The 26,191-nt window shown below is 36.7% G+C and overlaps 1 protein-coding gene across 3 annotated transcripts in view; it reads right to left on the minus strand.

Annotated features, from left to right (window-relative positions):
- EPS8 (epidermal growth factor receptor pathway substrate 8) overlaps positions 1-26,191 on the minus strand; it is a 106,905-nt gene that overhangs the window by 35,333 nt on the left and 45,381 nt on the right. For all 3 annotated transcript variants that reach the window (XM_030321820.1, XM_030321819.1, XM_030321821.1), the window contains 10 exons: positions 25,150-25,217; positions 23,668-23,829; positions 21,735-21,884; positions 15,377-15,459; positions 14,646-14,782; positions 11,144-11,217; positions 9,765-9,891; positions 7,241-7,329; positions 6,792-6,866; positions 1,288-1,436 (listed from right to left, as the gene is read on the minus strand). In XM_030321820.1, coding sequence (XP_030177680.1) covers positions 1,288-1,436; positions 6,792-6,866; positions 7,241-7,329; positions 9,765-9,891; positions 11,144-11,217; positions 14,646-14,782; positions 15,377-15,459; positions 21,735-21,884; positions 23,668-23,829; positions 25,150-25,217 — 1,114 coding nt within the window. The remainder of the gene's footprint in view (positions 1-1,287; positions 1,437-6,791; positions 6,867-7,240; positions 7,330-9,764; positions 9,892-11,143; positions 11,218-14,645; positions 14,783-15,376; positions 15,460-21,734; positions 21,885-23,667; positions 23,830-25,149; positions 25,218-26,191) is intronic.

Raw genomic sequence — 26,191 nt, forward strand, 5'->3', positions numbered from 1 at the left:
ACAAGCTGTTGCCAAAGTGTAAAATACAAGTGGGAACAGTTTATATGTATTTCCACAAAAGAAACAGAAGAAAGAAAGTATGAATTGATCCATTACTTTTAGGCTAGTCCATCCAAAAGCATTAGGAAGAAAAGCTTCTAAATGACCACCTGAATAGCTTATTCTAAGTAGTGAGAGCAATAAAATGATTTGGGTAAGAAAGGCAAAAATTATTTATTCAATGTCATAAAATGAGAAAGTTTTATACCTTGCTTTGCTCAGAAAAACTTTAATACTGCAATGATAAATGATGCAATGTTAATGATCTGTCTTACACAATCACTTTATTGACAAGATACAATTTTTAAAATGATCCCCTCCTTCTTTCCACCCAGAGAAGGATCTTGTCTTTCCTGAGCTCAACTACCAGACTGATCTTTCTAAAACACAGATGTGATTATGTCACACTCCTATTCACAAAGCTAGTGGTTCTCTGCAGCCTATACAATCTTCTCCAACTCCATAGCATGGCAGGGGGAGCCCTCATAGCCCACCTGTTCATTTCCATGTGCCTCATTTAACACCATTTTCTCCTCTCCCCCTTTTCCACAAGCACCTGCTACCCAAAGTTTATATGTCAGCTAAACCCATATTCATTCTCCATTCTCTTGACTTCCTGCTTCATGCCCTCATTTGTGTTTCTCTATTAGAAAAACCCCTTCCCAATTATGTATTCGTGGAAATCCTACTCATCCTACTGAGAGGCAGCATAGCAAAATAATTATGGACATCAACTCCAAAGCCAGACTGCCTGAATACAAATGGCAGATCTGCCACTTAAGAGTTATATGGCTTTGAGCAAATTACTTAACCACTCTATGCCTCAGTTTCCTTATCTGTAAAATAGTGACAACAATAGTACTTACGTAAAGTTCATGGAAGACTGCTTAGCAAACCCTATATGTATGGTGTGTACATATATATTACACAATATGTGACTATTATTATCTATTGATTTAAATGCCAGCCCTTCTCTGAAAGCTAACTACCCTCCTCTTTAAATCCTCCTCCTGATGGTTCCACCTTGCCAAACAACAGCAGTTTATGTGTCACTCCTGGTACTTAACATGCCTTATATTGCGCATACTTTATATCTTTTCCACTAGACTAGCTTTTGAAGGGTTTAGGCTTTTTCTCTGTAATGCCTGGTCCTTCATAAGTAGAAGGCTAAAAATATGTCTCATTAGATTCATGTAATAACAAAGAACAATACTTAAAGTATTATAGGTATTAAACTCATACACTTACCTGGCTTTCATCCAAGTTTCTCCCAGTGACACCCAAAGCTGCCTTTCATCAGCGTTGACAGTATAATTCAAGAAATCAATTGTGTCCTTAGTCAACAGGGGGCTGAGTACTGAACTGGCTAGTTCAGGACCTCCTGTTGCCTGCACCACCTAAAATGACAATAAATCATTTTTTAGCAAGAAGATGATGATTACTTGTATATTTTCAAAATATGTAAAATCTATGCCCAAAACAAGCACTGTTTTCATATACTCAAATTTTGACGTTGTGCAGTGTACTACTGAATGAAAAACAGTTTGTTAAGTCAACTTGCCCAGGCTAATAGTGCCTAATAATCTAGAATGAAAAGTTAATAGTTTAACGACTTTCACAGGATCTGTCTATTGGCTGCACAGGACTGTATTTTCCCTGGAAAATACTAATGGCTATCCAGAGAATTCTAAGTCAGGTGGTTTAACTATCTGCTTTTTGCTTTAAAAAAAAAAAGTACATGTATCTTTCCTGGCAAATCTATTATGCCCAATTTGAAAAATACGGTTCTATAAAGGAATACTCTAGAGAGAAATAAGTCTCAAGTTAACAGCCTATGGCTGTGCCTATAAAGACATACAAAAATAAAAGGATCCGGAGAGAAAAGTGAGAGAAGAATGAGAACTGGTACTCTGAATCTAGGACAGCTTTTCCCAGAATCGAATTCTAGGAAACTGTCCTGATTTAAAATGGATAATTTAATGACTAGCAGAAACAAATAAACAGGTGCAACTCTCTGATAAACAAAATGATGATAAGTGTATGTCTGGAAACTGCTCCAAATTGACTTCTCAGAGGCTATTTCCTGGCTAAAGAATGGTAGTTATCTCCTAGAGCAGAAACCAGAGCCCTTTTATAAAAATTTCACTTTCCCAGAGATATGGCACAAGTAAAAAGGGATTTTTTTTGAATGGCTTCAGACCAAGAGTCAGTTTCTCCCCAGTCATCCAAGTGCCCTGAGCATGCCATACTATCGTATACCTCTGTGTATCTGCACATGTTTCTTCCCAGTTCCCCATGAGGCCCTTCGTTCATCACTCAGAACTCTACTCCAGTACCACCTCTTCTAGGAAGCCCTTCTTAACCCCACGGCATAGCTCTGAGGCACCTCACTGTCCCCAAAACAATTTATATGTATTAGCAACATATTACATTTTAACTTATGGCTTATTCTTCAGTTTTTCCTCCCGTGAGGACTAGGACCAAGTGAACTGCAGAAAACACAGTGTTGGAGGGATGAATGAGAATCAGTGAAAGATCAAAGTGAGAACAAAACCCACCGTGACTGTTTGGCATGTAATTTTCTTACTTCCAAGCCCTATAAGCACTTTTAGTAAATGTGTAGGGATGATTAAGAAGGAAAAGTTAAGGAGTAAAATCTAAGAGTAAAGGAATTTTTAAATCTTTGGTTTCACAGAGGGAGGAGGGAATGAAACAAAAGAAATGTAAATAAAAAGCTGCAAGACATAGTTCCCTCTGGAGAACGGATGTCAGGCAGGTTTGCATGTATGTGTGCTGTAGGTAAGCTTGTGTGCAGATGCTGGGGGCAGGCAGCAGGTTTTTTAAGGTTTAAAGCCATTCAATTTTGTGTGGCTGGAAGTAGGCTCTGTATGAACGTTCCTTCCCAAGTTTCTTATCCAAGTAATACATCTGGATCTCTGTAGGCAGAACATTAAAAGAGCAACAGACATATTTTGATCAGAGACACCATTAATAAGGAGTCATTTTTGATGAAAAACAAAGATAAAATACATCATATTTTCAGATACATAGCCTGATCGCAAAGGCTAATTTCTACATGCTAGGGAAACCAGTCCTATTATCTTATAGTTCTCCTCTATGTAATGACTATGCAATTACTTACAATGTGTGAAAGAGTTTGAAAGAATGAGAAGGTGGCAAAAAACTGCTCTATAACCAACACTTCCTAACACACAAACTAAGACAGTATCAAATGTGTTAAAGAATAAGGAATATAGGGGCACCTGGGTGGCTTAGTAGGTTAAGCGTTCGATTCTCGATTTTGGCTCAGATCATGACCTCGCAGTTTGTGAGTTTGAGCCTGGTGTCAGGATCTGCACTAATAGTGCTTGGGATTCTCTGTGTCCCTGTCTCTCTGCCCCTCCCCAACTCATACACGTGTGCACGCCCCCCCCCCCCCACACACACACACACAAACTCTCTGTCTCTCAAAAATAAATAAATATTTTTAAAAAGGAGTGAGGAATATAAATTTTGTTAATGAGCTAGTCTGGGCTTCTTTGCATGTGAATGGCCTTGATCTAATTTTTAAAAGAGCTTATATAGCAAGAATTATTCAATAATAACTAGACAAGTAGAAATTTGATGTTCTATATATAGCAACAACATATGGGAGCATTCATAAATTATTGATGTAGCCTTGGACTCTCATCTTCTAATCTTTTATTGCCCAGTTCTGACATTTATGCTGATAATGTTACTTTCCTATGTTTGTAAAGCAATATTCATTTCATATTCTACTTCAGGTCTTGTCTAGTTGCCCTTGAGGAAAGGATAAGATTTATTATTCCTTTTTGTAACTTGGATTTTGTTTTTCTCATTTTTTTTCTGATAATCAAGTAAAAGCTATGAAAAATGCATTTGAATTTGTTCCATTTTTGATAAATATTAAAGAACTCAAACCATAATGTCCATATGCCCTAAACCAAAATTAAGCTTATTGGCTTCATATAGTTCTTACTCTTTAAAAAACAGCCATAGAAATAATAACACCAAATAATCACACACTACTAACAATTATCATTACTGCTATTGTCATTCTGTTCTCTATTGTCTGCCCTTCTGACAGGGAAAGCCATTCACAACCACTCCACCTGTGCCTGCCTTAGCCCAGAAAACAGGAAACTCTGTCCTCCTGGAAGTATTTAAAACAGATTCTGCCTTCTTTTTACTCCTTGCTCACTTGTCCTCCCACAAAACGGGAATGACCTAGCTAATTGGTGGAATTGTAGAAAAGAGTGATTTGTAGCCCAGTCTATTTTCATATCTGTCTGTATGTGGGGCCAACAATTGTTCTGCCTGCTTTCTGTCGCCATGCTTTTCCTAAGCCCCAGCACTTTTTTTCTGTACTCTTAAATATTCCAGTGAATTCTCCTAGCTGTCCTGTAGGACAAGACGGTTCTACATAAAGTCAGCTTGGAACAATTGCTATTACAATATTTGCAAGTATAAGAAATATAAAATAGGAAGGGAAGTATATTATCATACCATATAAGGAAAGAACATACCTGGATACTGAAAATTCAGAAAATGAAGATGTGTATCTTGGATCCTGGCCTATGACACAAGGGTATATAACCTTTTGCTGGATAAGCTCATAGGAAAGTCCAACTCCTCTACAAAGGGAATTGTTTCCAACACACCCTTCTTTTTAGCTTCAAAAATTATACCTTATGTGAGGGGGGTGGCCTTGGTGGCTCAGTCGGTTAAGCTTCTGACTTCAGCTTAGGTCATGATCTCATGGTCTGTGAGTTCAGGCCCCGTGTCAGGCTCTGTGCTAACAGCTCAGAGCCTGGAGCCTGCTTTGGATTCTGTGTCTCCCTCTTTCTCTACCCCTCCCCCACTCTCACTCTGTCTCTCTCTCTCTGTGTCTCTCTCAAAAATAAATAAACATTAACAAAAATTTTTTTAATTATACCTTACATAAAAATATACCTGTATGAGAAGGGAGTTTTCTGGGGAGAAAAAAATTGTATTACCTGCCTGTCACTCAACCTGACATATAGTGGGCAATGTAAGGACTACTAATTGTTCCCTAGTGTCCACTCTCTTCTCCCATCTAGAAAGAGAAGCCCCTACATTTTAGATGAACCAACACAGATGGAGACTATATTACTCTGGTGTTCGGTGTGGCTATATGAGAACATTCAGGCCAACTGGACAAAGGCAGAAATTATCTGTTTAATTTCAGAGTCACTTCCTTAAAGACAAATCATCTTTCTTTGTCTTTGTACAGCTGTAACAAGAACGTGGAGGTAAAATCAGCTTCCACCACACAGATATCTGACACAGTTGTTCAATTCTTCCTCTTGGAAACATTTTCTTCATTTGGCTTCCAGAACACCATAATATTCTTATTTTTCTTTTCCCAACTTAACTGCTTTTTCTCAAATCTTTGTTGGCCCTTTCTATTCTCCTCACACTGAAACTGCACAGGGATCCACCAGTCCTTACTCCTCTTCTTTATTTGTAACTACTACCTTGGTAGTAGTCTCTGTCTTACCTATTGTTTTCTACATCTTGGTTAATAATTAGGCCATCTCTTCACTCATAGGCCAAACTTTGGAGATACACTTGGCTGTTGCACAGCATATCCTATCTACCAGAAAGTGTGGCTTCTATGGTTTACACCCAGAATCGGGCTTCTTACTATCTCTAATGCTACTTGACCCAAACACCGTCATCTCCAATCTGGATTATTCTAATAACCATTCCAGTCCCTTCTTCCGCCAGATCTCCAAGTATTACAGCCAGAAGAATCCTTTTGGCGAAAACCTTCCAAAGTGTACAAGATTTCACAATCACCTACAAGGACCAACAAAATATGACCTTCCGTTTCTTTGCTAACCTCATTTCCTAATTAACATCTCCCTCATTCTGTTCCAGTCACAACACTTATTTATTCCAAGAGCATAATTTGTAATTACCACCCCAGAGCATTTACAATAGCTGCTCTCTATCTGGAATTCTCTTCTTTCAGAAATCCACATGACTCATTCCTCACTTCATTTGCTCAAATGACACCTTCTCACCTTAACCAACCCTATTCAGAAAGGGTACTACTCCAGCTCACACACTCATGTGCGCACTTCCATGAGCACACACCTGAAATGCTCCCTGTTCTCTGTCCCTACTGCATTTTTTCAAGTAACACTTATTTTTAGCAAAATGCATTATTTATGCATGTATTTAGATTAACAATTGCCCCTCCATACTACAATATACGTTCCAAGAGGGTAAAAATTTATGTCTGTTTTGTTCCTGATAAGCTACGAATAATACAAAGCACACAGCAGGCTCTCAATATTTGTGAATACATAAATACATGAGCAAAACCTTCCATCCAGTACCAGCGCCTCCTCATGTCTAGCCTATTTTGGGAGAAAGAGAAAAGCTTTTATATTATTATAGCCATTTCTATTATATACTAGTATACATTGCAACACCAGCATCCGATAAATCTTTCTTTTCATTTCCCTAGCGCTGTCACAGACATCAGTTTCCTCAACTGTAAAATAAGGTGTTTGAACTAGATGATTTCTAAGGTTCTTTCAAACTCTCAAATTGCACATTCTTGATATGTGCATAGATGCCAAGGGAAATAGTATCCATGCAAGGTGATGAAGAAAAACTGTCTAGGTAACTCCAGCCAGGCACATGGGGTTGAAAAACGTACTAAGAGTAATTCCTTTCTTATATTAACAAAGCCTTACCATATTTAATGGAGTAAATAAAAAATGAACCAAATCTGCAGCACTCGGATTCTGGATATGAGACTTCAGTTTGGCCTGTAGCATTAAGAAACCAGACAAACAGATTACTATGATGTAATCAAGCAAAAAACAGACATTCATGAAGGTCCAACACAGACTCAGAGGAAGAGTTCTTTCCACCTACTTTCACTTTTAGTGTATTAATCAGCCTAGGTAAGTCAGATTAGGGGAATTTAGTTTTTAAAAAGTTAGGAATCATTCCTTTTTGATAATTCGCTTAGATACATAGGTTTTACTAGCTATTGTCCTAATTAAAGAAAAATCAAGACACACATACCAAAAAACCCACAGGAAAAAGCTTATCTCTTAATTTAATCAATAGCATCCTGGCTAGGCTTTGATTTCTTTCATTTGTTTCTTTTAGTTATATATAAATAAATTTCACCTACCAGAAGGTTAAATCCATGTTTAAACTTTTGTAAACAGTCAATAAATTCATCAGGAGGAGGAGGTTTTGCCCGCAGAGTTAAAACGCCCTCTAAAAGAAATAAATGGGAAGAGGGACAGATGAAAGCAAAGTTCTAAGAAAATACATTAAATGAAAAAGTAGAACACATTTGCGTCTATAAAATTTGATGATCATACCAGATACCACGCTGTGTAGCTACTCTACCACATGTCATAGACTAACTGCAACAAACTAAGATGATCCGACATTTGAAACGGATTCTTCTATCCTTAGGCACTACCAATTACTCATCAATTCCATAAACGTACACTGTAGCCTTTTTATGTCCCAGTTACTGTGCTTATCATTGCAAAGACTATAAAAATGTATAAGTTATGGGGCCTCTGGGGGGCTCAGTGGTTAAGCATCTGACTCTTGATTTTGGTTCCAGTCGATTTCACGGTCATGAGACTGAGCCCCTCCCTCATCAGGTTCTGTACTGAGCATGGAGCCTGGTTAGGATTCTCTCTCTCCCTCAGCCCCTCTCCCCACTGCTCTCTCTCAAAATAAATAAATAAACATTTTTTTTTTAAATGTGTAAGTTGTAGGTCCCACTCTGTAGGGCCTTAAAATCTAATGGAAGACATGAATCAGATAAGTAACAAAGATACACCAATGAAGTACTATAGAAAGAGACTACACCTGGTTGGGAGTTGGGAGGATGTACACCTAAAAGATGTTTCACAGGGAAAGTAGCCTTTAAGATGAGATTTGGAAAGTCTGTTACATGGCAATTTGGTAAGAAAATGTCATGGCTGGATAAAAACAGCATAAGTAAAAAACATGAAAAAAGGAAATCGTATGTACATGAAACAACAAACTAAAAGAAACACAAGGATGGAAAAGTAGATCAAGGTTAGATTGTGGGTGACCTTGACTGCCAAGGGGAGGAGTAGACTTAACTCAACAGAACATGGAATTAACATGCTTTTCAGAAGAACAAAGTGACCGCCTTAGAGCTTTAAGACAACTGTCCTCCCAGAATAAAAACTGGAGGCTTGAAGACTACTTAGAGAGCTGGGTAAAAATGATCACAGTTTGAAGCAGACACTAGTTATGCAAATTAAAATTAAAACAACTGGATATAAAACACAGTGAAGGAGCATGTGGGTTGCTCAACCGGTTAAGCATCGACTCTTCATTTTGGCTCAGGTCATGATCTCATGGTTTGTGAGATCGAGACGCATGTCAGGCTCGATGTTGAGCATGGAGCCTGCTTAGGATTCTCTCTCTGTCCCTCTGCCCCTCTCCCCTGTTCACACACTCTCTCTCCCAAAAAGAAAAAAAAACAAAAACAAAGGAACAAAAAAAACCCCAACACATTGAAAAAATAATATTGATGTTGGCTGTAAGCTAGAGAATGAAATCATACAAGAATCTGTGGTCTAGAATCTGGGTGACCAAAAGGATAGAACACCCTTCATAAAGAATACAGCAGGAATAAGAGGTGTGAGACATAAGGAAGCAATAATACTTAATCTCAGAATATAAGGAAGTGACGTATATATCCAGATATACACATCTGGAAGACAAGTCTACAGGTCACATGCTTATGATATAGACATGAGCTAGACTGGAAAGACTGGAGAGACTGGAAAGTCATGTGTCATGAAAGGGATATTTATTTACTATTTTTTTATGTGTTTCATTATGTTCTACAATTGCAAGCTTATATATTTTGAAGCCATTTTAAATAGCTAACTACAGCATACTCAAAAACTGCTTGTATGTGACCTGAACATATTGTTTGGGAGTTCTGTGATTAAAAAAAAAAAAATCTGGGGCGCCTGGGTGGCGCAGTCAGTTAAGCGTCCGACATCAGCCAGGTCATGATCTCGCAGTCCGTGAGTTCGAGCCCCGCGTCAGGCTCTGGGCTGATGGCTCGGAGCCTGGAGCCTGTTTCCGATTCTGTGTCTCCCTCTCTCTCTGCCTCTCCCCCGTTCATGCTCTGTCTCTCTCTGTCCCCAAAATAAATAAAAAACGTTGAAAAAAAATTTTTTTTAAAAATAAAAAAATAAAAAAAAATAAAAAATAAATCAAATCCACTGACATTTGCAACTATATTAATGAGAAAAATCAATCCTTCTAACAAAATAATGAGGTTCTATATTTACAATAAAATACATCCAATTATGGGAAGAACAGAGCTATGACTTTAGCAGACATTAATTTTGCAGTCACTAATTAAAACTATAAACAGATGGTCACCAGCTGCATCTCAGAGTCTCTGTGATTTAGGTGAAGTATCCTAGACTCTTTCCTTACCATAGCCAACTTCGAACCAAAATGGACTTTTCCCTGGGCTCATCTTAGTCTCTGCCTAACTTCCAGGTGCTATCCCAAAATAAAAAAAGGGACCTTGGCCCACTGTCAATGGAGTTTTGCTGAGCAGTTCACAAGGGCAGAAACTCTGCCTAGCACTGGGTTCTCAAAGGTCTTTAGAAGATTAAGAAAATCCAACTTACCTCCTGGCCCCTTCTTTTTACCTTTCTTAGTCTTCTTCCTTTTAGAAAGCTCAGAAAATGCTTCAGCTGCTTTTTGGAGTTTTGTGATAAAAAATTCAATATCATCCAAAATGTGGTTTAATATTTGCTGGAATTAGAAATTACAGAATGAAATGTAAAACAAAATAAGACAATTTTTTGCCTTGACTTTATACTGTCAGTAAAGGAAAATTAGAAAAAAAAATACCTCCCACGTGCAAATTTTAAGTTTAGCACTAATTCCAAGAAATGAATTAAACTAAATATATCTATACCTGTGGCTGAAGTCTGACATTCACATTTTTCTTTAGTTTAATTTTGTTCTATTTTCAATACCATCAAGAAAGCATTCACAGTATCTATTCAGATTATTAATTAATTATTTTCAACTACTCTAATTTTCTCATAGTGTTTCTTCCACATAAAGTTAGGGTAAAAATTTCTAAGAAATATCTTGTTAGAAGAGCACTAAGCATTTTTGTTTTTTTTAACAAATGTCCCAATAAAGTACCAACAGTATTATTTCATGGAAAAAGGTATACAGAATGTTGTATAAACTAATAAACACATAGATAACCTAGAATAGTCATTAATAAGAGTTTCTACATGGTTAAATAGAATCAATGATGAATTATGCTTTCAGGGATTATTGGACGAATTTTGATTATACTACAGTCTTAGCTGACTTTCTCTACTTTGTGTGAAACCTGACATTCTTCTAATTTAAAAGACTAGAAATCGGGATTAAATAAACTTCTAAGTGTAATAAATAATGGTGTGATATAAAAATGAAGTTCCAAACTTCAAATTCCTCTAAGTATTTGTTTACAAATAAGCTAGGAATGTGTGTATAGTTATAAAAATAATTATATTACGATCATATGTTGTTATTACATCACAGGACATTCTCACTGTATAAGTAAATTACTATGGACTAATAAAAATAAATACAGCCCTATCCTTTATAAAGAGTTAAAATTTACATTTTATTTTTTAGGAATTATAAAATTTTTTTAATAAATGTCATGAAGATATATTTAAAAGATATTTCAATTATGAATTACAAACTATGAAAAAGTTAAAATCCCTCAAATCTGATAATTCAGTTTAAATTCCTTTGTAAACTAGTTAATATGCTAGTTCTTCTATCAGAGCCCTATTCTACTAAATATTGGCATAAAGGCAAAAAACAGTTAAGATAAATAATTCAAAGGGCATAACCACCAATGGAAAGAGAAAATATACTTTCCACAGAACACCTTTATTTAAATCAACTTCATTTTCCTTGTTGATATTTTCTCCCCTTTAAAAAACAAAACAAAACAAAAAGCCAATGATCTAAAGATGAATGGTAGACCTACCACATCTCTGTCAATTCGGGCCGCCATCATCTCAGGCGTTTCTTCCTGCTCATGATACTGCCTTGGCTTCTCAACTAAAGAAAGGAAACCATTAAGTCTTTCCACCTGTTGCCTGAGCAGTATCAATATAGGTAATGGGACATGAAAAGAGTACCATTTACAAAAGAGAACACCTTCTTTAGATACAGAATCAAAATTGCTCGTCATCTATGAATGACATGCCCTCTTGCTACCACTAAAAAAGAAGGACTCGGGCAGAGCTTTCAACCTTCACAATGCTGATTCACCCTGTAACTTCCCCGCTATTCTCCCTTCTTCCTGACAGCTGCCTGTGGAACCAATCCTAACTTCTCATCCTATAATTCCTACAGAAGAAAACAAGTACCAACTCACATTTAAGCACCTACCCCTCAAAAACTGGCCAACTATTTCTAACGCAACAAACCTCCCAATTCTTACACATTCCAACACTTTGATTATAATAAAGCTTTGGGGGTTCTGACAGTAAAGTCCTTTTTAAAATTCTGACAGTAGGGGCACCTGGGTGGCTTAGTCAGCCAAGCTTCTGACTGCAGCTCAGGTCATGATCTCACCATTCCTGAGTTCAAGCCCCACATCAGGATCTGTGCCGACAGCTCAGAGCCTGGAGCCTGTTTCAGATTCTGTGTCTCCCTCTCTGTCTCTACCCCTCCTCCACTTGTGCTCTCTCTCTCTCTCTCTCTCAAAAATAAACATTAAAAATTTTTTTTAAAATAAAAAAATTCTGACAGTAAAGTGCTTTTTATTTATTTAAAAAAAAAATTTTTTAACGTTTATTTTTGAGGCAGAGAGAAACAGAGCATGAACAGGGGAGGGGCAGAGAGAGAGGGAGACACAGAATCTGAAACAGGCTCCAGGCTCTGAGCTGTCAGCACAGAGCCCGATGTGGGGCTTGAACTCACGGACCGTGAGATCATGACCTGAGCCAAAGTCGGACACTTAACCAACCAAGCCACCCAGGTGCCCCAGTAAAGTGCTTTTTAAAATGTCATTAAGCTTAAAACATGCAATGTTGGGCTCACTGACTTACACTTTAAAAGTATAAATGCCCTACAGGATTTGTAAATTAAATAACAGATATCTTAAGAGCACTCAAGATATTAAGTTAGCTCATTGAGCTAAAGCGTGATGTTAATTGTAAGGTCATTATCATGATCTCCTTCCTGGTTAACACTACTACTAAACACAGATACTTCTACAAACATTTCACAGTATATGGAATAAAAAAACCCAAAAACTGTACAGATGAAACAGGAAAAATGTACCATCAATAATGGAAATACAACTCATAATACATCATGACTCATGATATTCAATACAGAAAACTATAAAAAAATACTCAAAATTCTGTATTGCTATGCCTTTTTATGCCTAACTTTTCCCCAAAAAAGGAGTAGGTACCCCCCCACACACAAAAGAAGAAATTACAGAGTCTTATGAAACTTAATTAGTGGCTGTAAAGTACTTTAAGATAATTAGAATTTACATTCATGAAATCTTGCCAGTTAAATGTTGTTTTGCATGGGTTAGCTACTTCCTTGGGTATTGTATACTATAGAAAGCAGCAAGTTGACCTTGAAATATAGCTAGTAGGAACTCCAGATAGGTCCCAAAATGTCACTTGGCAGGTGAGATAAGGGAGAGGTGCAATATCTTGCAGACTTTTTCATCACCTAGGACCCCTTCTGCCACTATTCTACAGAGACCACTTTTAGAAGTCATGGGTAAGGCTATGTCAAGGATTCAAAGGAGATTTTAGCTTGAGTCAGCCAGAACTTGCAGAGGGACCAAAAGATACTTCTTGCGGGGGGTCACGGAAGCAGGGGGCGTGCAGTGGATTTCCAACTAAAAACTGGCCTGGATCCAGACAGAACCTCACATGGGTAAGTGTTATGTTCTATTTGGTCTAGTAGAAAATTAGAAGTTCTGAAAACCGTTTCTTACTCTAATTTAAATAGATAAGAATGCACAGCATATTTTAGACAAAACCTAATGAGAGCCCACAAACACCCCAGGAACAAATTTTCTCTTTTCTGTAAATTATATTAGTTTTACAGATGTTTTTACAATTTTATTCAGAATATTTGTAAACTTAAGATGTCTTATCCTTCCTCAACTTCAAGGAAGACCATTTTGATCTCTCTCAAAACCCACATTTCTTCCGCCAAACAGCAGCAACAACAAAAGTACCATAAGAACAAAAAGTAAAAAACACTATAAACTCCTACCAGTTTTTTTAAACACAAAATTTTACAAAAAAAAAAAAGCATCAACAGAAATTTACCTTATAAATTTCTAAAAACAGAAATTGTTATAAAAGTTAAAGTAAAAAAAAAAAAAAAAAAAAAGGGACGCCTGGGTGGCGCAGTCGGTTAAGCGTCGGACTTCAGCCAGGTCACAATCTCGCGGTCCGGGAGTTCGAGCCCCGTGTCGGGCTCTGGGCTGATGGCTCAGAGCCTGGAGCCTGTTTCCGATTCTGTGTCTCCCTCTCTTTCTGCCCCTCCCCCGTTCATGCTCTGTCTCTCTCTGTCCCCAAAATAAATAAAAGTTGAAAAAAAAAAATAAAAAAAGTTAAAGTAAGTAATTCTGTTACTTCACTTTTGATAAATGGATGTTTCAAAGATTTCTTTCTTTCATCTGTTTGGTAGCTGGGCTTATGTGTAAATCTCTAAAAATAGCTTCAAGGATACCAAAAAACAAAACAACACAAAACAAAACAAAAAACTAAATAAAATGGAAAGCATTTCAGAAATAAAATGAACTCCATCTGGCAAAAGTGAGACTTCATCAAATTCAAACTTGCTGGATCACAATTATTAACCCTTATAATGAAGACACTGGACCTAACAACATATCATAAGGCATTATCGGTCATAACAATTTCATATTTGGCAAGAAACATTCTGACATGTAAAATGTTACACTATGTTCTGTGCTGTGATTTGTCTTTTAAAAAGAATACCAAGGTAAAATGATGGTGCCCACAAGGGCCCCTTTGACAAGCTTAGCCAGATGGAGAATGCCTTTTACTCTTGTCCTAATACTACCCTGATATCCTTTTCATGAAAGAACAACACTTTTTCCAAATAGGAAAGATAATAATAATGGAAAGAATTCTGAAGTATAGTCTTTAAAAACAAACAAACTGGCAGACTCTTGTTTGGTATATATCATGTTACCATCTTTTTGTTAGCTGAGTCAAACTTCCCATCTTTGATTGCATTTAAAAAAAAAAAAAGGGACCGTAATCCTAACACCATATTTATTTAAATGACTGGCCTGAACTCTCGTATACAATAGTCTTAAAGTGTCCAAGGCTTAAATTTCTTTTCTAAGTTTTGTTTCAATTAAAAAAGCTAACCTCAGGCTTTAGCTCAGAAATCAGCATCAGAATTTGAAAGCAAGAACTATGTCACAACCCATAATAAATGTTCAAGAAGTAGCAGTTCCTAGAAACACTCACAGTCCCCCTGGTCAGCTGCCCACGCAGACCAGGCTGCTACCCGACTTCTAACATCCACCTGGGTAACAGTCCCAGGGGGCACTGGGGCAGGAGCTCTTGGTGGAGGCGGTATACCAGGGTCTGCTTTTGAAATCATCCTAAAAAAGACGAAAAAAAAAAAGAATTTTTTACCATCTTACTTTCTATCAATTCTCTCAGTTTACGGTATTAGTTCTTCAACCTTAGGAACTATGTCAAGAGGTAGAACAATAAGGGTTTCCTAACCATTTCATATTATATATATTTACAAATGTACATCAAATACAAAAACATAGGAACATTTTAATTCAACTGATCACTAGGTTTAATTTTTTTTTCCTGTGTCTCCTGTGATTTGGAAAGGCTGTGAACTAACTATATTCCTCACATCTATTTGTACTCCCTTAGGCTGACCTTCCCTTAAATTGTCACTCATCAGTCCTGACTCTCTTGGACAACACACGTGGGAGAGAAGCCTTCTCAGAGAAAGACCAGAAACATGGAGGGAAAATGTGCACACATAAACCCATAAACTGACAAACTCAGAAGAGCAAATGAGTTGAAATCACAGGTTGTAATCTCTAAAATATACCTTCACTGAAGGCAATCTTTCTAAATCTTTAGAGCAAAAAACAAAACAAAAAACCACAAATGAAAAAACTTTTCTAACAAACAAAACAATTCCACCCCTCAATCTCTTTTAATGATTTTACCTCAGGGCTTCGGGCCGCCTCTTCTGTTTCCCTCCTTTACTGTCACTGATTGCACTTTCAATGTCTTCACTAATGAGGTTTGCCTGCAATGAAAGACAGGAGGTCATAGATTTTTCTTGTCTTGATATGTAGGTTCAAACAACAACAAAAAAAGGGATTATGTTTCCTGTCTGAATCAGTAAGTGTCTTGACACAAAAGAAGTGTTTCCTTTTTTTTAAACGTGCTTTCCAAACATGACTCTTGTGGTTTTTTGATGGTGAACTTTATAATGGCCAAATTTATTTATTTATTTTGTTTATTTATTTTGAGAGAGAATGCAAGTGGGGGAGGGGCAGAGAGAAAGGGAGAGAGAGAATCCCAAGTAGGCTCCACTCTGTCAGCGCAGAGCTCGACACAGGGCTCAACCCCACGAACTGTGAGATCATGACCTGAGCCAAAATCAAGGGTCGGACGCTTAACCAACTGAGCCACCCCAGCGCCCCAAAGACAAAATTTAAAACGCGAAGAAATTTTTAAAGATTATCTAGTCCAGATTCCATTAGTTTAGACACAAGTTATCCTCGCATAAAGGCAAAGAGGAGAGGGATTTGCATGTGCTGGAAGTATAGGTATATGCAGAAAGTATAACTGGGGGAAAATCTCTGCCTAAGGAGAAATGAAGGAAATAGAAGTGAACGCATGAGGAACAGAGCTCCTTTCCCATTCTCATCCTCAGGCTCCAGTGGGCGCCTATTAACCTACTGCAACATATCACTCAGACCCAGCAGATACTCTCAGTTTAGAACAAATACACTATAATCATGGAATGAACCCCCAACACTAGGTTGTATCCTTCTGTATCCTATTTTGTCATTTCAGATAAAAGTTAACTTTCTCCAAACAATTAACTTCTCTAATACTCTCCCAACAAGAATATCTGATTGGGTTTTCTTGAGAAACAAGGTAAGATTAGTAGCAAAGAATTTTATTTATGGCCAGTGATTATTACTGCATATTAGATTCTTGCTAGGATGTACTCATCTTCCATTTTTTATTCCTGCTGGTTCTCTGTAACTATGTATGTTTTTCTCAAATATGTATGTTGTATATTCTTTTACCATAAGCACAGATAATCATAAAATTTTAGAGCTGAAAGGAAACTTGAAGATTATCTAATATGTTCTCCTTGTTTTAAAATTAATGAAACTGAAGAATACTCATGATAGCTTGGCCAAGGTCACATTCCTAAATAATTGTGAGGGCTAATGCACCCTAGTTCAGTGTTACTGCCATAAGAATATCTTACTTTCAGGAAGATATAATAAACATCCTGTCAAAGGCTCTCTATTACGCAGGATGTTAAATAAAACTGAAGATGCCTTACGAGCAATTAAACACCAACAAAATGGGCAATCTGGAAGAAATGGACAAATTCCTAGAAACATATACACCACCAAAATTGAAACACGAAGAAATAGAAAATTTGAACAGACCCATAACCAGTAAAGAAATCAAAATAGTAATCAAAAATCTCCCCCCAAAACAAGAGTCCAGGGCCAGATGGCCTTCCAGGGGAATTCTACCAAACATTTAAAGAAGAGTTAACACCTGTTTTCTTGAAGCTGTTCCAAAAAAATAGAAATGGAAGGAAAACTTCCAAACACTTTCTATAAAGCCAGCATTACCTTAATTCCAAAACCAGACAAAGAGCCCACTAAAAAGGAAAACTATAGACCAATTTCCCTGATGAACATGGATGCAAAAATCCTCAACAAGATACCACCAACTGGATCCAGCAATACATTAAAAAATTATTCACCACAACCAAGTAAGATTTATACCTGGAATGCAGAGCTGGTTTAATATCTGCAAAACAACCAATGTGATACATCACATCAATAAAAGAAAGGACAAGAACCACATGATCCTGTCAATAGATGCAGAGAAAGCATTTGACAAAGTACAGCATCCTTTCTTGATAAAAACCCTCAAGAAAGTAGGGACAGAAGGATCATACCTCAAGACAATAAAAGCCATATATGAAAGACCCACCACTAGTATCATCCTCAATGGAAAAAAACTGAGAGCTTTCCCCCTAAAGTCAGGAACAAGACAGGGATGTCCACTCTTGCCACTGTTATTCAACATACTATTGGAAGCCTTAGCCTCAGCAATCAGACAACACAAAGACATAAAAGGCATCAAAATCGGCCAGGAGGAGGTCAAACTTTCACTCTTCACAGATGACATGATACTCTATATTGAAAACTCAAAAGATTCCACCAAAAAACTGCTAGAGCTGACCTATGAATTCAGCAAAATTGCAGGATATAAAAATCAATGCACAGAAACCGGTTGCATTCCTACACACCAATAGTGAAGCAACAGAAAGAGAAATCAAGGAATTGATCCCATTTACAATTGCAGCAAAAACCATAAAATACCTAGGAATAAATCTAACCAAAGAGATGAAAAATTTAAACACTGAAAACTATAGAAAGCTTATGAAAGAAAGTGAACAAGACACCAAAAAATGAAAAAATATTCCATGCTCCTGGACAGTTAGAACAAATATTGTTAAAACGTCAATACTACCCAAAGCAATCTACATATTCAATGCAATACCCATCAAAATAACACAAGCATTCTTCACAGAGCTAGAACAAACAATCCTAAAATGTGTATGGAACTAGAAAAGACCCAGAATAGCACCAAAGCATGAAGCATCACAATCCTGGACTTCAAGCTGTATTACAAAGCTGTAATCATCAAGACAGTATGGTACTGGCACAAAAGCAGACACTCAGATCAATGGAACAGAATAGAGACCCCAGAAATAGACCCACAAACGTATGGCCAACTAATCTTTGACAAAGCAGGAAAGAATATCCAATGGAATAAAGCTGGTGTCTTCAGCAAATGGTGCTGGGAAAACTGAACAACGACATGCAGAAAAATGAACCTGGACCACTGTCTTACACCATACACAAAAATAAACTCAAAATGGATGAAAGACCTCAACATAAGACAGGAAGCCATCAAAATCCTCAAAAAGAAAGCAGGCAAAAACCTCTTTGACCTCGGCTGCAACAACTTCTTACTCAACACATCTCTGGAGGCAAGGGAAACAAAAGCAAAAATGAACTATTGGGACATCATCAAAATAAAAGGCTTCTGCACAGCGAAGGAAACAATCAGCAAAACTAAAAGGCAACTGACAGAATGGGAGATGTTTGCAAACAACATATCAGAAAAAGGGTTAGTATCCAAAATCTATAAAGAACTTATCAAACTCAACACCCCAAAAAACAAAGAATTCAGTGAAGAAATGAACAAAAGACATGAATAGACCCTGCTCCAAAGAAGACATCCAGATGGCCAACTGATACATGAAAAAATGCTCAACATCACTCATCATCAGGGAAATACAAATCAAAACTACAATGAGATACCACCTCACACCCGTCAGAATAGCCAACATTAACAACTCAGGCAACAACATATGTTGGCGAGGATGTGGAGAAAGAGGATCTCTTTTGCACTGCTGGTGGGAATGCAAACAGGTGCAGCCACTCCGGAAAACAGTATGGAGGTTCCTCAAAAAATTAAAAATAGAACTGCCCTATGACTCAGCATTGGCACTACTAGGTATTTATCGAAGGGATACAGGTATGCTGTTTTGAAAGGGCACAGGCACCCCAATATTTAAAGCAGCACTATTGACAATAGCCAAAATATGGAAAGAGCCCAGATGTCCATCGATAGATGAATGGATACAGAAGATGTGGTATATATATACAATGGAGTTATTACTCAGCCATCAAAAAGAATGAAATCTTGCCATTTGCAACTACATGGATGGAACTAGAGGGTATTATGCTAAGCGAAATTTGTCAGAGAAAGACATATCATATGACTTCACTCATATGAGGACTTTAAGATACAAAACAGATTAACATAAGGGAAGGGAAGCAAAAATAATATCAAAACAGGGAGGAGGACAAAATATAAGAGACTCTTAAATACAGAGAATAAACAGAGGGTTGCTGGAGGGGTTGTGGGAGGGGGAATGGGCTAAATGCGTAAGGGGCATTAAGGAATCTACTCCTGATATCATTGTTGCACTATATGCTAACTAACTTGGATGTAAATTTAAAAAATTAATAAATTATTGGAGCGCCCCGGTGGTTTAGTTGGTTAAGCGTCTGACTTCAGCTCAGGTCATGATCTCACAGTCAGTGAGTTCAAGTCCCACATCGGGCTCTGTGCTGACAGCTCAGAGCCTGGAGCCTGCTTCAGATTCTGTGTCTCCCTCTCTCTCTGCTCCTCCCCCACTCGTGCTCTGTCTCTCTCTGTCTCAAAAAGGTGAATAATTGTTAATTAATTAATAATTAATTAATTAATTTAAAAAAACTGAAGATGCCCAGGAACCCTGAATTTCCTACGAGGGGGGGACTATCATATTTCTTTTTGGGGAGGGGATATCATATTTCTAAGAAAAATTTTACTACAGAAGTGGGCAGAAGCGTTGTTTAAAATCCTCTAATAAAGAAACTTGAAAAAAATAAAAAGAAACTATAACTCAAAAGTGATGTTGCAACATGACCCATATAAAAGAAACCACATCATACTTCATTGTGTTTATATTTTCAATGTCTCAAGGAAAAAATGGCCTCATGGAGAATATGGCACTAATGAGTAAAAACATATAGCTGCATATATGGTACTTGAGCTTTTAGTTACATAAAACAATAATTCAGTAAATGTTTCAGACTCCTCAATACTACCATCCCCTATCAGATAAAATAAGTCCTTTATCCTCAGAATTGAAATTCAGAAACTCTACTCAGCATAGTTACTATTAGTTTCAGGGTAAGTTTTAAAACACTGAGGCAAAAAAATAAAAAATAAAAAATAAAAAATAAAAAATAAAAATAAAAAATAAAACACTGAGGCAAACACCAGATTTAACATGTCTTTTAGCTTAGTCCTCTGTTTTCAAAATATTTTAATTTTATTTCATTATAATTTCATTTTTCCAGAGAAAATATACACTTTCATACTAATTTCATACTTAACAAATCTAACCTTGCACATTTTTTTTGTTTATTTATTTTGAGAGAGAGGGAGAGAGGGAAGGGCAGAGACAGAGGGAGAGAGAGAATCCCAAGCAGGCTCTGTGCTGTCAGTGCAGAGCCTGATGCAGGGCTTGAACTCACAAACAGTGAAATCGTGACCTGAGCTGAAATGAAGAATAGGAAACTTAACCAACTGAACCACCGAGGTGCCCCTAACCTTGCAAAATTCTTAATGCCCTTTATGACTTTCAAAAGGTACTATATAAAATTTTGATGAACATCACATATGTAATCTACCTAATGCCACAGTTCAAGTAAGGTTTTTAGAAACTCATCTAAACATAAATTTTAAAAAAAGAAAATTATAAAATATCCTGATGACAGTCTAATTTATCTATCATGTCAAAAAATACAGAAAAGATCAAGTGACACTTTATGCTAATCTCCCAGCACTTCTTTATAAGATAAAAATTACCTGTATGTTTTATAATATAAAATCAAAGTGATAAATCACTGCCTTGACAAAGCACCAATCAACTCAACCCAAAATGATTTCCCTTTTGGAGAAATAAACTCATGAAATAAAGATATCAAGGTTGATGATAATTTCTAATGTCCAACAAAGCACTGCAAGTTATAATCATTTGAAAATTACAGTGTACTTTGAAATACAAATCTTAAGGATATAGCATGTTTTTACAGGTAACTGTGCTTAACCACTTTCACATTACCACTTGGGGATTACATATCTTGAGAAATTATTCAAGACACATAATTAAAATTAACTTTAAATCTATATCATGGGAAGTGTCTAAGTGTTTCATCGCAATAATCCATGTTTAGTGCAGAATAAAATAAGATGATATGATTACTTACTGTCCATGAAGTATGATTCTTGAAGGATCAATTTTTAATTATAAGTCCAAGTAACTCAATGAAGAATTTAATATATTATCTATGCCTGCTTTTTTTTAATAAGTAGAATGCATCTTCTTTCTTTCTTTCTTTCCTTCCTTCCTTCCTTCCTTCCTTCCTTCTTTCTTTCTTTCTTTCTTTCTTTCTTTCTTTCTTTCTCTCTCTCTCTCTCTCTCTCTCTCTCTCTCTCTCTCTCTCTTTCTTTTTATACCACTCTATCTCCTCCTTATTTCCTGGAAGCCCTCAGGAACATACTAAGGTATTTGTTTTCCTTACAAAATCCTAAGAAACTAAAAATCCACCAGTCATATGACTGCAGTAGATAATCCAAAAGCTGTCAGAACATCTACTCAGAGGGGAAAAAAAAAATACACCATTCATTTACCTTAATCTCATCACATTGGAAAAGATGAAGATCTGGCTTGTTCTGAGTTGGCTCTTTGCACACCAGGGCAAGAACTGAATCATAGTTACAGGAATGCATCACAGCTTGGCAGTGCTGGATTGTGTTTAAAGGAAAATTCTCTAGTTCATTCTATAAACAAAGTAAAAACTTGTCTTAATTTTTATTGTATAAATATAATCGATTCCACAAAGACCTCTTGGCACTGTACACATCATTTTTAAAGTGTGTAAATCATACTGACAGTGAATACAAGTAAACACCTAGGATGGAGAGGATGAGTAGATACAAGGTGACAGCAGAAAACAAGGTGGGGCCAGGTGAGTGGGAGAAAAAGCAACAAAAAGGAAATATTTAGCAGAGGAATGCAGTTATCTTCTTAATAAACAGAAGAAATACTGAACTTAGTAATATTGACTTCCTTAGGTTATGGAGTGGAGATGACGCCTTTAAGAGAAAAAGAAGTAAACTGAGGCCTCTTTCCAAGATTATTCCCCATCTTACATGGTATTTTTTCCCCTCTGGCTATATAGTGTCAGAATTTTTTTTTTTATTTGAACATTGAACAGTAATACTCAGTCATACACAGAAGTCTCTATTTTCTGTGATCATAAATGTGGGGCTACAAATAATACATCATTTGTACATTTTTTTTATTTCAATGAATCTCTCAGATGAAAACATTAAAAATATCTATATTTATTTATTCCAGCCCAAAATATCAAACAGCTGGGCCAAAAGGATCTCACTAAAAACATATATTCTTCAAAGTGATTAAGATGTTCGGTAGTATAAAAGTGAATACTCTTTAACCTATAAATAGCCCACTAAATAAAATACTGATAGATTAAATAATTATTTCTTAAACAAATGAACTTTCTGTTCACAATCAGAATTCTGAATTTCATGAGATAAATTTAAAGTGTCTATTGTTAGACTAATGCCTTTATACAAATAGTAAGTGGGTCATGATGGGAGAAACAGTGATTTTTTTAAGTAAAGAAAATACAATATCCCCGATAAATAAAAATAAATTAATAAAAGTAAAAATAAAAAGCATCAACTTTTATTACAGGCGGCACATATATACATATATCACACCATAGATTCATTCTAAATTCTGATTCCCTGACATCCAGCGAAGGCAAAACAAGAAATACTGGCTCCGTCAGAATAAAATGCAATTTCTCAGAGTACCAGGGAAATAACAAATTTTCTTTCTTTGCAAAGGTTAATTAAATAATATCCCTTCCCTAGAATTACTTGAAACCATGAGGATCGGAGAGGCACTCAGTTGCTATTTTCTCACAGGGTACGATGGATGTGACTGGTGAAAGAAAGGGCAAATTGTACTCCAAGTCCCATCAGACAGAATACGCTAAAATGATTACAACAGTTGTATTCTTTACCTTCGCAACTCAAGTGCTTCTGAAATGATGGGGCTCAGAAGAGTGCTGTTTCAGGAGCTCCAGCATCTTACCCGCCAGCCTAGTGCGAAATAAAGGTGCCTGCTACATGGCTGGGGAGAAGTGAATATGTACACACAGACACACCTCGTCATCCCAGGTCACTCATTTCCTGGCATATGGTTTGGCCTAGCAAGTAATTGATAGATGTCATAAAGGCCCAGTGGGGGCCTTGCGTCAGTGCTCTGAATTGTTTTTGTCACTTCCTTCATCTCATCGTTTGTGGTTTAAATAAAACAATAGAACAGGGATCCCCGATCTTTAGTTTCAGGAACTGATTTTTTTGTGCATGATGTGTATGCAGTATTATATTTCTTCTTTCAAATCACTGACAAAATATTTTATTTTATCCAACTTTCATCCACTTTTATACAGTATGACCTGCTTGTAAATGTAAATACCTGTGGAACTTTCTTACAAGTAAAATAGTCCAAATTTTACAAACTTACCTTTGATTCTAAGTCAATCAGGCTCACAGCTCTGTCATCCACTTGAAGAATCATATCTTGAGTCCACACTTTGCCCTTGGCATCAAGCAATTTCAGCTTCCTTATTCCATCATCCACAGTTATCATTGCATCTTTCCGATCCAGAACAAAGGTAGTCAAGTGCTTATGATTGACAAAAAGGAAAAATATATATAATGCTCACAGTCTCTTAGTACACGTTTTCCAAAAGAAAGCAATGGTAACCTCATTGAAGTCGGTGAGTAGAGTGGTGAGAAACCAACACAAAGCACCTACAACTTCATGGCTATCTTACTGAGATAATAAAGTCAAGCCAGGTTTTGTTGAATAGAGGCAACAGTGCCTTGAGTCATAAAATACCTAAATCTGCTTAATACTGAGCCATGTCAAGCTACATAAACATAACATAAATTCCAAACAGCTTAAATAACATTCTCTTAAAACCAATCCCTCCCATTTTATTTCATTTTGGTTACTTAAGTGCTGAATACCAGCAGGGAAGCTACACTGCAGGTGGAAAACTACAGACGTTGATAAATGAGAGAAGCAGTTGACTACTACTATAACAACTGTCAAAGTCTTCATTGAACTGAAACAAAATTTTAAAGTTTATTTATTTTTGAGAGAGAGAGAGAGAGAAGAAGAAGGAGGTGGAGGCGGAGGTGGAGGAGGAGGAGAAAGGAAGGGAGGGAGGGAGGGAGGGAGGGAGGGAGGAAGGGAGAGAGAGAGAGAGAGAGAGAGAGAGAGAGAGAGAGAGGCAGAGACAGAGGGAGAGAGAATCCCAAGCAGGCTCCAGGCTGTCAGCACAGAGCCTAATGCAGGGCTAGATCCCACGAACTGTGAAATCATGACCTGAGCCGAGATTGAGAGTAGAAGACTTAACCAACTGAGCCAATCACACATGCCCTTAAATAAAACTTTAAATCTAATTAAGCATGCTTGCTATGGGTAGAAAACTGAAAATAAGAGCAATTTAAAATTTACTCCCTACTTAAATATTTTCTATTACAAACAAAAGTCACTAAATAGATTCCACTCAAGAGCAAATATAGCTTAACAGATAACAACACAGGAAACTAATAAGAAAACACTGTTTAAATAGGACTACTAACAACTTTAGGTAAAATTAAAAATAAAACCAAACCACTCCGTGAAACCACCAAAGGCATAAGTTCAAGATTCTATAATATAAAATAGAAGCCTTTGTCCTGTTTTTAACCAAAACAAGGCTGGCAATAATAAATGAGTAGTTATTTTAATTTACTCTCTATGAAAATAGACCCCAGACTAACAAGATACTTTGATATTTTACATCTAAATTTTGCAAAACTCTAAAAGAAAAAAGGTGAACACAATTCATAGTACATCATAGGAATACAATAAAACATAATTCTGATTTTACTACCAAATTTGTATGTCCCTCAAGGTTCATTCTACATTTTAGCAAACATCAAAACATCTTACCTCAACACGGTATTGAGATGTGTCGGACACGCTGCTGACACTGTCCCGGGCATAACTCTTCCTTTGTTCTGAAAGAGAAGTTGAAAAAGCCATTATGTACCCACTAAGAGGCTAAAGTTTGTGTACCAGGGCCTTGTGGCCATCTCTAAAACCAGTCTAGCTCACGTATAAGTATAGCAGCTGACAAGTCACTGTTGTGTGGTGTATCTGAAAACACTCATTATTCACATTAAATGAATAAGCCACCAGAAAGCTTATTTAAAAAGAGTTATTTAATTAAGGGCTTTATTAATCAGATACCTACTCTTTGGCAAAAAAAGACGAAAACTGGCTTATAACTCTCATTTTTTAATGTGTTGAGAACACAACAGAATTGCAAATATTGTCACAGATACTGTATTCTGTGAGTTAGACTATATTATCAAAATAATGGCCACGACAAGGAACATCTCCTTTCACAACATCCAAACTATGGAGAGTGTCAGAGGAGATTCAAAACATGACTCAATCATACCGAGTGCCATTAAACTTTAACAGTCTCCACACAGCTACAGAACAAACAAACATGATGCTCAAAACTGTAGATATCAGCTGTTAGAAAATACAAGAAAGTCAGGTGGAAAGTCACCACACCACACTATTTAAAAAGCAAAAATAAACCTTTATTTTCTTTTGTATAATGCTGCAAAACCAAAATAAAATATAAAATATTTTGTACATGTTACTTTCTAATCAAGGAACTTGCTTATTTGTAAATTCAGAGTTGCCCTATTTTTCCTAAAGCAGAATGCTATGATGAAAAAGAACCCTAAGTAGGAACCAGGAGATTATTGACTCTAGCTTTGGCTCTGTCACTAAGCAGGACACTAAATTTGAGCAAGGTGCTTAGCTCTGGACCTCAGCACTCTTATTGTAAAATAAAAGGGTTAAATAAGATCAAACCTCAAAACTCCTGCAGTACTAATATCCACACACACGCACGCAGATGCACACACACACACGTACACACCCCTTAACTTTCCTGATATCCAATTGTTTTTCA

Source organism: Lynx canadensis, chromosome B4 (genome assembly GCF_007474595.2).
Source record: "Lynx canadensis isolate LIC74 chromosome B4, mLynCan4.pri.v2, whole genome shotgun sequence".
NCBI classification, from domain to species: Eukaryota; Metazoa; Chordata; class Mammalia; order Carnivora; family Felidae; genus Lynx; species Lynx canadensis.